General features: G+C 37.7%; 1 protein-coding gene across 10 annotated transcripts in view; it reads left to right on the top strand.

Moving 5' to 3' along the window:
* Nucleotides 1–13,750, top strand: part of COL19A1 (collagen type XIX alpha 1 chain) — a 214,129-nt gene that overhangs the window by 157,838 nt on the left and 42,541 nt on the right. For all 10 annotated transcript variants that reach the window (XM_054195884.1, XM_054195882.1, XM_054195883.1 and 7 more), the window contains 11 exons: nucleotides 159–194; nucleotides 1,112–1,147; nucleotides 1,260–1,313; nucleotides 2,471–2,524; nucleotides 6,866–6,919; nucleotides 8,439–8,528; nucleotides 8,881–8,925; nucleotides 9,031–9,108; nucleotides 10,378–10,413; nucleotides 10,521–10,574; nucleotides 10,663–10,716. In XM_054195884.1, the coding sequence (XP_054051859.1) occupies nucleotides 159–194; nucleotides 1,112–1,147; nucleotides 1,260–1,313; nucleotides 2,471–2,524; nucleotides 6,866–6,919; nucleotides 8,439–8,528; nucleotides 8,881–8,925; nucleotides 9,031–9,108; nucleotides 10,378–10,413; nucleotides 10,521–10,574; nucleotides 10,663–10,716 (591 nt within the window). The remainder of the gene's footprint in view (nucleotides 1–158; nucleotides 195–1,111; nucleotides 1,148–1,259; nucleotides 1,314–2,470; nucleotides 2,525–6,865; nucleotides 6,920–8,438; nucleotides 8,529–8,880; nucleotides 8,926–9,030; nucleotides 9,109–10,377; nucleotides 10,414–10,520; nucleotides 10,575–10,662; nucleotides 10,717–13,750) is intronic.

Genomic DNA, 13,750 nt, shown 5'->3' with positions numbered 1-13,750 from the left:
AGGACAACATCCTTCAAGTAATCTTTTGTAGTTCATATATTTTATATAGGTTTAAAAAAACCATAGTATTTATCAAGGACCCTTCACCAAAACCAGACATAAGTACTATTTCTCATTTGAAATAAATCTGTGTTAACCTCTTCCTTGTGTTTCCACAGGGAGAGCCTTCTGAAAAAGGGGACAAGGGAGATCCAGTAAGTGCAGCTATGTTTTGAACTGACGTGAATAATTTACATTTTATATTATTTTCATACTGTATTCTTGCTGTAATTCTTTTCTTTGTATACTTTCATTAGATTTGGTGATTATGTAGGATAGCATATGTATTGTCTCCTCCTTACACATACATCAAGTTCCACAGGTTATGAATAAAAGCCAAAGATACCCTGTTCTTCAGCATTTCTGTAGTTTGTACAGTCCATGAACTGACTTTAAAGTACATGATTTTTTTTGTTCCCTGAGGGTTCTTTCTTTTTTTCAGTTATTTCACAAAATCATATGTGGGCTGAACTGTACTATTTTAATTATTTGACCAGTTTCCAGTGTGGCATTTAACATCAGGAAGTTTTCCTATAGCCTTTTTTTTTTGTTGTTATTTTGGGGGATATTTTCAGAACACTCATTCTGTAAAAATCTGTTTACATGTTGCTTATTTTTAATTAACTATTGTCCTCTCTTATGATGTTTGACAAAAGCTGGTTATGTTGTTTAATACACAACTGAAGGTTGCTCAGATACTCGTGGTTAGTATATTGTAATAAACAAAATAAGGCATACAGTAATAATGTGTGGGTTTGGAGATGAATACTGTGTCACCAATAGACATTTAGTGGTGAAAAGCAGGCTTTAGACTGGACAAAGCTCTTAATCAAATGTGGTGTTTTCAAAGAATTTTTCTTTGAAATTGAGTCTTGAAAAAGACCTGCAAATGAATTAGTTTTGAAGAGGAATGCCTTTCAGAGTTTGTACAAGGGATCAGAAATTCTTTAATGCTTTCTTAGTATTCATTAAGTTTGCAAACTATATTATAATATTTTAAGGTACCAAATTAAACTCTCAGGTGATCTTAGTTAAAGTTTTAACTTCCTGTGCTTGTACCTGCTATTTTCAGGGAGAAACTGGAATGGAGGGATCAAAAGGAAATAAGGTATTTTTTGACTTGCACACACTATATGAATCACTGGTGTACATAGCTGATACTGGGAGACATAACAACAGTAAATTTGCATTTTTTTTATTTTCTCAAACAATGTCATTAGGGTGAAACAGGAGAGCCTGGGCCACCTGGTCTTATTGGAAATCCAGGATCAAAGGTAGGTGAAAGGTATTTTTGTGGTATTAAAAGCCATTACATTTCATGTTGTTACATAAGAGGACTCTGAATGCTATCAACTCTAGCTGTTATTGAAGGGCAGAGAATGCAAATAGTTTATATCAAAAGTTTGTGCATGAATTGTGGCTATTTTACTTTCAGCTCATAAATTCTTGTTGATCTCGGCATCACTGAGCAAGGAATATTTATGCAAAGCTGAAATGCTATTTGGCCATTCAGGAATATTGAGTGCCATTTTGCATTTACAAATTGCATTTGCAATCGCCCATTTTGCAATTACAAATCCACCAGTAGCTGGGTGTGTTCCCTTTATCCATCAGTGAGGCAACGAGTAACCTCCGCCAGTACATTAGTCGTTCCTATATTTAATCCTGTGAGACTGCAGGTAATGTCAAAGTAGTCATCGCCTTGCTTTGAAGAAAGCAACTGAAGCACAAATGTTCTTGAGAATCTCTCATGATGCCTTGAATTGTTTCAAGTAAAGGTAGAGTTGGAAACTGTGAAGATGTAACCTCCACTCAACACTATTCATGTTGGATATGATAGTACCCAAGTTCCTTAGATCCTTAAAAGAAGTCCTGCGGGGAATAGATGCAGCTATAGGGTCCACGAAACTGTGGTCTTAAAAATTATTCTCCACTCTAACTCTTTAGACTGCTGTTTGGAGGCTTGGTAGGAAGCTACTGAAATAACTGTTGTTACTGCAGTGGAAATCTAGGTCACCTTCACCCTGTATACCTTCCAGAAGAGGCTTGTAGAGATCCAAAGGATCGTTAGGGTTTGCACCAAGTCATCCTTTTATCTCTACCTCTCAATCCTTTTTGATTTCAGTGCTCTGGAGTCCTTCTGATGAGATCTATTCCAAAAAAGAGAAGGAACACCTGCCATGTAGTTAAAAGATCACCTCTAGATCTGTCCCTTGAGGGAGGAAATCTTGATTAATTCCTTTTGTTTTGTCTTTCCCTTTAGGTAGTGCCTTTGTATTTGCTTTGTATACATACTTTGGATTTTGTATGTATCAGGCACAAAGATTTATTGGCCCAAATGTTAGATTAAGGGAGAATGAGGAAACTCTGTACTTCTTACTCCATGTGGAAGATAATTCTTAATGCCAGATATCATTGTATCATTTGACAGGGACTGCAAGGACCTCCAGGACCCGTTGGACCCAGGGGACTGCCAGGAGAAGTTGTACGTATTGTGAAGTTTCACCAAGATGTAGAAGTGCGGTGTGTGAACAGTTAGCCAGTGCAGCAGTACTACAGAAGTTATCGTAGGTGCTCCTATTGTGGGTGGTACTATAGCAAACAGAAGCATAGCAGTATGGGGTGCCTTAGGGTAAAATTCTGCCATTTGCGTACGTTCTTTTTGTCCTTGTTTTACCATCTGAACAAGTAAGGATGACAATACTAATTAGTCTGATTCACAGACAATTAGCTCTACAAAAATCACTCTTAGCTCACGGGAATAGGTGAAAATTAAAAAAAAAATCTCTAGCAAAGTTTTAATAATGTTACATCCTGAACTGGAAAGAACAGTGTGTGAAGCAAAATGAGAAGAAACAGGGAAAGTAAGGGTACCCCAAGGATTTAAACACATAGCCTTCCTTATTTCTGTCTATGGTTTTGCATCATTCTGAAATGTTTTACTTCCTGTAAAAGGGGTAAAGAATAATAAGGTGAACAGAACAAACAATTCTGTTTATTATCGTAGAATTTAGGTCAGATTTATGAGTAAAATTCATATTCAGAGCAAGACGTAATTCCATTAAAACTAGGAACAATATCAAAATCTTTAGCCAGACTGCAAGTATTGGTTGGAAAGAATTTAATAGAATACCCTTTTTTAATTACTGTTGAATAGATTAAATTACTAAAATACTTCTGCAGAAAGCGGAATGAGAGGTTATTTTTATGAATGTCGGCTGATGTTCCAATTTAATTGTGCAGTGCCTTACTAACAGTCATAAATTGCCTAAGGCCATTATGTGGCTGCCATAGGTGAAAAATAACTTAATCTGTGAACACTGAAAGATGGCAGAAGATGCATGTGCGTGTGTTTGTGTGTCTATGCGAGAATGTCAGAATCTGAACTGAAGATCTTGCATGGAGGAAGGGTCCTGGAAGTGGGAGAAGGTCGTGGAGATCAGGGAAATGCATGGAAACAACTGCTAGGGACCTTAGCCAATAACACCTAAGACTGCTAACTGTGAGCAGCTGCACAACACAAACCGAGACAACTTGCTGTCCAACCATCCTGGGCAAGCAACAATCTCCCTGCTGGAAAGGAAAGTCAGGACCCAAAGAACATAATGATAACAGGGAGTGAGAGTGAGAGTGTGAGATGATCAATAAGGGGAAAAGCTCTCATCTCAGTGGTTGTTAAATAAACCCCAATATCCAGATTCACTACAGGCAGACAGATGGTGTCAGAAGCATGATGCAGATGGTTTATTGAAGCTTGACATCACTGCCTGTTGAGGGAGGCCATCCAGGAGGAGTTAGGGGATGAGACACCTCACCAGAGATGCAGCGTGTCCGTAACCTTTACGCCTGTGGGTGCAAAACTGATGGGTTGGGATTGCAGAGGCAGTGGGGGGTCTCAGCAGGGTTTAAATGTGCCTGTAGTTATTATGGTTTTGGGCCCCCCACATTCAGCTCTGCCAACTGGTTGGGATTTGACAAGGTGATGGGGGCTTCCTCCATGGGGATTTTAGTGTGCCTGTAACTGTTATGCCGTTGGGCAACAGGCTGCTGGATCTGCTGGCTGGTCAGGATCCCTCAAGCTGGCAGGGGCCTCCACTAGGATCCAGCAAGCCTTATAACTCTTGTGCCTCCGGGAGGGAAGAGCATGGGTGAAACTTCCGTCTGAATGCTCTAGGAAATATCTTAAACCATTAGGCTCTGTTACATTAAGCCGCGAAGTTCCCTAGGCATTTGACTTGACATGCTAATATAGCGGAAGGCCTATTCTGAGGAGGTGGCTGCCTGTCTCCCTTCCAAATTATGGCACAACCCCTTTTTAGGTGTGCAGGCAACTGTGTCCTGCCTAATCCCCCAAGTAAACTGAAATTAGATTTTGGTCCACAACAATGGTGTTGTCACACAACCTAACAAGTGACACCTGACCCCTCTCCCTGGTTCTCCTCCTTCCCTTCCTTTGTAAACCATAGAATGTTTTACAAACCATTTTGGAGGTTTGAGTTGTTAGATACAAGAAGTGGACCAAGAAAAGCAGACAATGGAGAGTTTGGCTTTAGCCTAGCAGTTAAGCCATTCACCTGAAAAGAACTGGGATTTTGATCTTTGCTCTATGGGTTAGTTTTGGTTTTTATCTTATTTCTACAAACAGAAGCATCTAGGAGCTGGTGGGGCTGCATTCTGTCTTAGGCCTTTCCACATGCACTCTGAGATTGCTTAGTGGAAGAGAACGCTTAATTTGAACAGACTTTTAAGTCATATTATTTATTAATATTAAAATACAGTTCTGAGTGGTGCACAGATGGCAGACTTTTTACTGTTGACCTGTTAAAAGTCTTAGGGATATAAGCAAAGTGAGAGCTGGACGACAAGCATCTTCAGCTCCTGTCAGGGAAAAAAATCCCTAGTATTCAAATTGGCATGTAGTCATTTTGTACTGTGTTGCTTATTGACCATTTCTTTATACCTTTATTTTCCTACTCAGTTGGGGCACGCGTTTTTTAAATCGTGTCTAGTTTACCCGTCTTTCGTAACAATAGTTTGTAAACCTTTTCCGCTGTGCTTTTATTTATGTATAGATCCCCAGTCTTACTGTGAAAGATAAACAAAATGCTGCATTTGTTTTGCTTGTGTTGCCATCATCCCACTTGAGTTCATAATTGCTGCTTTTGAAACTGCTGTTCTGCTGGATCTTTGATCAAGTGACATTCTGAACAGATAAACGCAGTATATAATATATGTAGGTCCTAGATACAGATGATCTTGAAGGCTCAGATTTGTACGCACAATTCTAGCATATAAAAATGTATATTTAAAAATATTATAGAAACATATATATATTATAGAAACATGTATATAGTTCCAGGCTCGTTGTTTTATCATCTAAAGATGAAATGTTATGGATTAACAAATGTAATAATTCATCTTATGTAGCGTGATGAAAATTATGAAAGGTTGAAAATTGTTTTACTTTCACTTAAGTCACTGAAGAGTTATCCAGCAGATAGGATTTGCTTCTTTCCTTTCCTAAGATATTTCTTAAGCTTGGTCCAACTTAAAAAAAAAAATAAAAAATTGGAGAAATCCTTAGGAAAGAAGGTAGACTGTATATATGTTATGTCAGTATCAGGAGGAGATAGAGTAGGACACAATTTCTGATCCATAATCAGTACATTTAAACTTCCATGTATTCTTATAAAGATTTTGTGCTGGTACAGGCGGAATATTCTTTATTAAGGTTTTGGGGTTTTTTCTTATGCTTTTAATTTGGATGGCTGGGTGAAACAAGTAGCTGGCTGTCTGTAATAAGGACAGAATACAGGAGAGAAAGCAAACGCACAGCTGTTGAACCCTCACTACTGGCATGAAATGTTCTCATCCTTCATATCTCAGTGTTCACAAAACTATGATTTACACTGGAAAGAAAAATAAAAACAACATGCGTTTCTTTGTCTTCTTCTTTGAAAGTTCATTATCCATTCCGGATTAAGTGTCATACTTAGGTTTTACTGTTCAGTTTTGACAATTTTATCATTTACTGTGGAAATTACTGGTATTCTTAATAAAATGCTTGATACAATAGTTGGGTGAATAGCATTGAAGGGTTATGGAAAAAGTTTTCTGTATTTGTTACAGCGTAGTAAGAGAAAACAATTTAACCTTCCCTATTATTTAAATAGTTTCTATTAAGATTTTAATCTATTTAATTTCTCTGCATTCATAACAAATCCTTCATGAAAAGGGCAAGGGAAAATACTGAAGTTAAAATGTGAAGGATGAGAAGATTTAGACAAAAGAAAGGATGGAGTATATTTATTTTGCTGAAAAAAAATTGACTGTCCATTAAATATCTAAAATGTTTTAAAGGAATTTGGTGGATAAAGCAATGTGCAGGAGTAGGAATTCATTGAGGCTTTTAAGATACAAATTTGAATAATTTACTGGTGTAGGAAATCATGCAACCCTTCATAGGCAAAAAAGATGAGACGCTTATTTAAAACTCAAGTTTGTACATGCTACTACCTTCCTTGAAAAAATGATTGATTTTCAAGAGTTTGAATTATTTCAAAATTGAAGAAATAGACCTTTCAATCTCTGCCATTCTGCCCTGATAGGGTCCAGAAAATAATCTTGATTATTACATTTCAGCTTAAAGAAAAATGATTCATATACTTGATTAAAGAAGCATTCATTAACTCGTACACTTTGACATTTTGAGTCAATACTAATGCACAGTAAATAATCCAGTGTAAACTCATTTGCATCTGTAATTTTAGATAATCTTTAAGGGAATAGCTATAAAAACGTACAGTTATATTTTTATTAATTACAGGGCTTACCAGGAGAGCACGGGGTACCAGGAAATCCAGGAGTTAAAGGAGACAAGGTATGTTTTAAGTATTTTTAATTAAGCTTGATATGTTAGAGCATATTAGACTGTCATCTCTGAAGTAACCTTCCACCCTTCTATAGTGCATCTCTGTGGCTGCTTTATGAACTGATTTTAAAATGTAAAAGCAGCAACCCCGTCTGCTCCTCAGAGGTGCTGCAGGCCAGTTTGGCAACCCAGTTGCTCTTTCGATTCATAATTTAAGTAACTTTTCAAGGAGGTTGCACTGGGCTCTTACATTAAATCTGTGCAGTGCAGAAATGTCAGTTCAGACCCTGACCTCAGAACAGCCTTTTCAGTGCAGTGTCCTAGCCAGACTAATGTGTAAAATCTCGCTCCACAGTCACACCTCTTCATCCCGGCAGAGCCCCGGGGCAGCTGTACCGTCTCAGATGCGAGCCAAGGCTGGGATCTCTTTATCGCACTGTATTGTGCTGTGTAGACATCTCTTAGTTAGAATTCGGCTACATCAGCAAGTTAAAAATGATGTGTTGAAAAAATGATGTGTTAAAAAAAATATGTTGTGCGTAGAGAAGGGGAGGAAAGAGGATATTCAGGCATACTGTGAGCCATGTGTTGGTATTTGTACATCATGGGGTACAAGAGAAACTCATAAGATCCATTTATAGTTTGAAGAATTGAGCTGATGAAAAGGCAGAAGAATAAAATAACTATAGAATAATGAGAAAAATGTACTCATCTTGCAAAAGGGGATGTAGGGGATTCAGAAAGAATCACAGAGAATGATGCAGAGCATGTAAAAGACAAGAACGTAATAAAAGGCACAGATTCACCTGTGTAAGCAGGAGGAGTTGCAGAGAGGTAGAGCGAGAGATGCTGTATGCATTAAAATAAGAAACAGAGGAGATGTAAACAGGAATAAAATTAAGACCAGGGGTTTGTAGGTAGCTGGGGAGAGACAGAGTTTGAAGCTGTTACTGCAAAGCAATTGGCGGGGTTTAGTGACAACCTGTGTATTAGGGGCTTGGGAACAAAGAAATACAAATTGGGTGCATTACAAGCATGGAAAATTGAGAGCATACTCGTTACTATTAGTGGCTGCATGGTCCGTGCCTCTTCTTCTTCTGTAACTTTTTGAAGGAAAAAATATTTTTGATAGAAAATCGAAGCCTTCAAATAGATTTTCCATACATACATAACACTTTGGAGAGTATGTCGATACCTATGAATAATACATTAGGAGAACAATATATAGGATTTTCCTGCCTCCTGGGAGCTGAGTACTTACAGGTGCGGGGAGCTGAATCTCTGTGGAATGAAATGTGATAAATTTGATAAAACTATGGTAAGGATTTTGATACCTGAATAGGCTCACTTGCTTGCAATTGTACGTTGTGAAATACAGAGGTGTATAGTGCTTTGATTGGTTTCTTTTTCCCTCTGTTTCTTCTCAAAGCACTGGCACTTTCTAGGACAACCTGGATAATATTTAGGGGTTTTTTTTGCTAAGAGAAAATACTCACATTTCAATTGGTGATTCAAATTTATCTTGTAGGGAGACCCTGGTGGGATTATGGGACCTCCTGGACATCCAGGTCCAAAAGGTGATGTGGGGCCTCCTGGACCAAGTGTGCCTGGAATACCGGTAACTCCATAATCTGAAAAGGGTTTTATGACTTTATTGCTTGTAGGGAAAACCGTTAAAGAATTCTTATTGTGCAATGAAAGAAATTGTAATGTAGTTTCAAAATGTAAGTATATGTTATAGTGATATTATAAATGCACTAAGATATGGTCTAGAAATCTGTACTGTTATTGCAAGGTTCACACGTGTTCCTGGTGACAGTGGTATTAATAAGGGAGACATATGTAAATCTCTTAACATTTTGTTTATAAAGGCTGGTTAATTTGGGGAATAAAATTCACCTAGTCTCTTTGATTTCAAAACATAATTTGCTTTTTTCCTGTTTTTTTCGTTGTTTTGGTTTTTTTTTTAGGGTCCCACTGGTATTCCTGGAAACCCAGGTCCACGGGGACCAAAGGTATATAAAAAAATAAATAATTATTTATTTTTCTAAAATACCAGGATAATAGGCTAGTTTGCATTTTCAGACCTGTTGTAACTGAAAGCCTTGTACCCTTCTCAGGGGGAAAGAGGACTACCTGGTGTACAAGGAGCACCTGGGGAGATGGGGCCCCCTGGAATAGGCATTCAGGGATCACCGGTAAGTATGCCAAAGCCCAGAATTCGGGCTTCTCACTGTGAATCACTGAGAAACTGCAAAAAATAAACAAAGAATAATATAAAACCACTCCATAAACTCCCTTCTGACTTGACTCCCTTTATCCAAACCCACAAAGATCTGGTGCTAAGTGGGAGATGGAAGCCTGGAGAACTGAAATAGTCAATGGCTTCTTTACAGATGTGCTTCCTAGTAATGGTGTTGAGACATCTTCAGACTATGTCTGTTTCTAAGCAACGGTTGTTTGCAGTTGTCGGCAAAATCCAGCCTGAGTACTGGTAGAAAAGAAGAGGCGTACTTGACATTGTAGATGATGGCATGTTGAAACTCATGCTGGTACTGGAAATGGCAAAGACGCATGGATGAGACGTGGAAGGCTTTGCTTCAGCTCCTAGCTTTTGCACTTGTGGTGACTGCTAATTACAAGCTTAGGTGTATTTCTTATAAATGAGAACCTTACAGTTCCAGGTACTATGCCAGAAAATAGTAAAGTTCTGATTTTGGACAGCTTTCCTCATGCATCTCTGTTCAGTTTACATTCAAACATGAAGCAAGTTGGTGCAGCGTATCTAGAGCATTCATACTAAATAGCTGTTGTATCACAATAACTGTTTCAGATATTCAGCTTGTTTCTCAGGTTTCTTTCTTGCTATTGCCTTTAAAGAAATCCATCTGCAGTGTCTTCAGAGTCTCCAGTAAAAAATTGATGGTATTGATGGTAGAGGTGGTACATGTTATTACATGAGCCTCTACAGTGGTGAATAGAGCAATCTGCCTTCCGTACAGACCAAAATAGTTGGCTGATACATTTCAGTTTATCGACAGCACTCAGATATAGAGAGAAAATGTTTGAGAAAGGTGACTAGAGATTCATATCTTAGATTAATACAATAATCTTTTAAAATAATTTATTCAGTTAAAATATTTTCAAATTTGAATTTTAAAAGTAGCCCAATCATCTGTTCTGTTTTTATGCAACTGAGTATCACCTTTTCTTATTCATTTGCGAGCTAAACAGCAAGTTTCACCACAGATCATTATCCTTTTGCATTACTTGCCCTTAAAAATGGGCCTCAGCAAATTCTTGAATTTTCTAATTTTGGCAACATTAGATTTGTATTTAAAGCCAAACCATAGAGCAAGTATTTCTTGCAATGGAACTGCACCAATATCCCACATTCACTATTTTTTCAAGTTCATCTTCCTTATCCCAAAAAGTATAACTACTGATTATTCAGAGTTTTCTTGCAGGGTCCTGTAGGTCCAACTGGATCAGCAGGTGTGCAGGTAGGATACAAGTTTTGTCTTTAATATAAAAAGCACTAATTTAGTTTTTTGAAGTTTACGGTAAAAGAAAGTATTCTTAAGTCCTCAATGACCTTTGTTGCTCTTAGGGCCCTAGGGGACCTCCAGGATTACCAGGAACTCCGGGTACCCCTGGTATTAATGTAAGTGACAGTTCTCTGTATATACAACAGTAAGTACTGTGTCCCTTATCAATGATTTAAGGACACCAAATTTTACATTTGTTTCTAGGGCACTCCAGGAAGAGATGGAAAGCCAGGACTACCGGGCCCTCCAGGTGATCCTGTACGTATATGTAGAAAGCTTCTACATGTGCTTTGGTGCAAATATTTTAGATTTAAAGGAGACCAGATAACCTACCAAGCCTAGAAGTCCAATTGATTAAATTAATTTGATGTTTCAGTTATTATATCCTTTGCTTTTTTTTTAAACTTTATGATATCGCACTATAAATTAAACTTATGGTAATGTGTACAGGATAAATACCCTGTTTTCAGGTGTTAAAGTTTTTATACTAGAGTTTTTGCCGGCTATGCCTTGGCATAGTGTTCCTCAGTCTCAGAAGCTGTTCTGTATAACAGAAATTTTCAGGAGCATACTTTGATTATTCCTGTTAAAAGATTGAAGAAAAAAGTTTGGTGATTCTGAAGCTAATTTTGCTATGCCACAGAAAGAAGACATTATTTTTAAATGAAATTTCTGAGAATATTTAGCCTCTAATGTGTTAAATTCCCTATAGCATTAATGAAAAGTTAAGTGGCTGGGTTTGAAAACAAAACCCCTAAATAAATTCTGATCCTTCACCACACTTTAGGAGTTATCATCTCCTTGTGGGTATTACAGCGATGATTTGTATTTAACAATGACATAGCTTTACAGATTTTGTGAAGTCCAGCACTGCAAGATTGAAAAAGCCTGCACATGCTTCAGACCAAACTGGATCCCTGAAGATAATGGAGAATTTTACATGGGAGTCAGGAGAACCCAATGAGCATATTGCAAAATTTGCAGAATGGCAAAAATTCAATTGTTATTCCTGCTTCTGTCTGGAGTCCCAACAACTACCTCAGAACTTTCAAAAAGCAAATTTCTCTTTAGAAACAAATGTTTGCAGAGGCTTTTATGACAGCAAATGAAGCTTTCTGAATTCCCTGAGCCGTTGTTAGAAAGTATTCCACCAACAAAAATTCTGTCAATAAAAATCTGTGGTTGGAAGAAACAAAAGAAAACAAGAGCTTAAAAAAAAAGTAGGTAATCTCACCCGTGATCCTATTGGTGTAGTAGGATTTGATATTTCCCAAGAGATTTTAGTCAAAGGCAGAGTTTTAAAAACAACAGTGAGATACAGCAGTAGTAGTGTTTATTTAAGACATATAGAAACAGGAAATAAAAATTACAAAACATAACGTTTGACCTGTGTTGTGTCCTTTAGCAAAACCTCTGCTCCTTGCCAAGGCATGAATTCAGCCTTTCCTCTGAGTGAGTAGAGTATCTCAGCGGTCCCAGTCTGTTCATCTCTTGAACTAGCAATTCTTCATTGTGCAGACTCCTCAGATGCAGAGACTGTCTTATGACTGAGGTCCATCTCCAAGTGTCCAGCAACGCAGTCTAAGGCAGGGTTTCCCAAACAAGTCTGGAGACTGCTGGTAGCCTGTGAAGGGTGAAGTAGGGTTTTGAGGCTATTGAGTCTTAACTTCAGCATTGCACTGCATCAAGGGATTAGAAATGCTCCAGAGCTGCGGCAGGAATGCATTGGGCAGTGAAATATATCATGCTTTCAGTTAAACATTTGATGGTAGAGGTGCATGGCAGTACACAAGTAAGCCTGAGGGTTGACAGCAAGGAGTTTATTGAGGGATAAACCAACCCCGCAATCCCACAAAGATTTCATCTCGGGTAGAACAGTCGGCTTTCTCTAGAGAAGAGCCTGGAAACTAGCTAGCACGTATGTGCTGTTGATTATCAGGGATCAGGATGGTGATTGCGATCAGTTGGTTCCTTGGTTCCTGCAGTAGCAAACTGGTCCAGTGCTTTAAGAGACACAAGTATTAGTAGCTCCTCAAAGGCCTGAAATACATATGTAAAAGCAGGTCTGTCTGAGTACAAAGGTAGAACTCAAGTCAGAGTGTCAGAAAGATTGAGATATAAAATGAGCTTCAGTTAGGAATGGACATAAAAACAAGAAAAAGGCACTGTGAATGCAATTATTTGAAAGACTAGTAAAGTCTATTATTTAATAATCAGTGAGATCAAATTATAGGCTGAGCAAAGGAAGCTGAATAATTCATTGGATTTTCACTGTCCACTGAAAAATAATTGCATTTCAAAGGATACATAAAATGAATTTTAATTAATGTAATAGAAAAAAGAATGAGTTAAAGAGGTTTTAGATACAGCGTGAAGGTCTGGTGTGATTCACCCAAAGAATGAACCAAAACAGTCTCTGAATGATTAGCAGTTACCTTTGAGTAGTTTGAGAAAGGCGAGGCTTTTGATCAAGGGAGAGATGCTAACAGAAAGCATAGCTTCGTAAAAGGCGGACAGAAGAGGAATCAGAGTAGAAAAAAGTTTGATTGCAAGGAAGATAAGAAATATTTTTTTTTAAATAATTCTAAGTACCAGTGATATGAATGATAAAGTGGAAACACAAGACGGCATAATTTTGTGAAAAATCAGTCATGCAATAAAGCAGATTTCGAGCTTTGGAAGGTTAACTTTCTTGGGACAGGCAGGGAAACAGTAATGTTACATATTTTTACTTCAATAAAACTTTGAGACTGTCCTCATGATGGTTTTACAAGCACACAAAAAATGCTCTTAAAGCAATTGCCATATAGTTAATGCTTATCAAAAATTATGGATATGAGTGTCTATCAGCAGATTACTGTCAAATTTGGAAAGAGAAGTCTCTTCCATGCCTGGTTCTTGTCTTTACTGTATTAGTGATTTCATTTTATTAGGATAAGTAGATATAAAATCTGCAATTGGACTGCGAAAGATTGGTAACTTTTTGAAGATACAATCAAAAATTAAAATTCAGAGGCAGTCTGAAGTTAACAAGATTAAACTCAAGACAGATGGGCATGAAGTGCTTAATAAGAAAAAACAAAATCTGTAAGTAGAATAGGTCTGGAAGGCACAGTGCCCTGTAAACTAAATGTAAATAAAAAAATCCGATGCCACTGTTAGGCACCAGTCTAAATGGTAAAGTGGTAAAGCTTACTAACAGGAGAATTAATGCCTTTTGCTCTCATTAAATACTGTTCTCTTCGGAGAGAACATTTTTAAAGGAAGATGTAGCAAGCAGGAGTGGGTCCGG

This window comes from Rissa tridactyla, chromosome 3 (genome assembly GCF_028500815.1).
Source record: "Rissa tridactyla isolate bRisTri1 chromosome 3, bRisTri1.patW.cur.20221130, whole genome shotgun sequence".
Lineage (NCBI taxonomy): Eukaryota > Metazoa > Chordata > Aves > Charadriiformes > Laridae > Rissa > Rissa tridactyla.
This window is presented reverse-complemented; position numbering and strand designations above follow the sequence as displayed.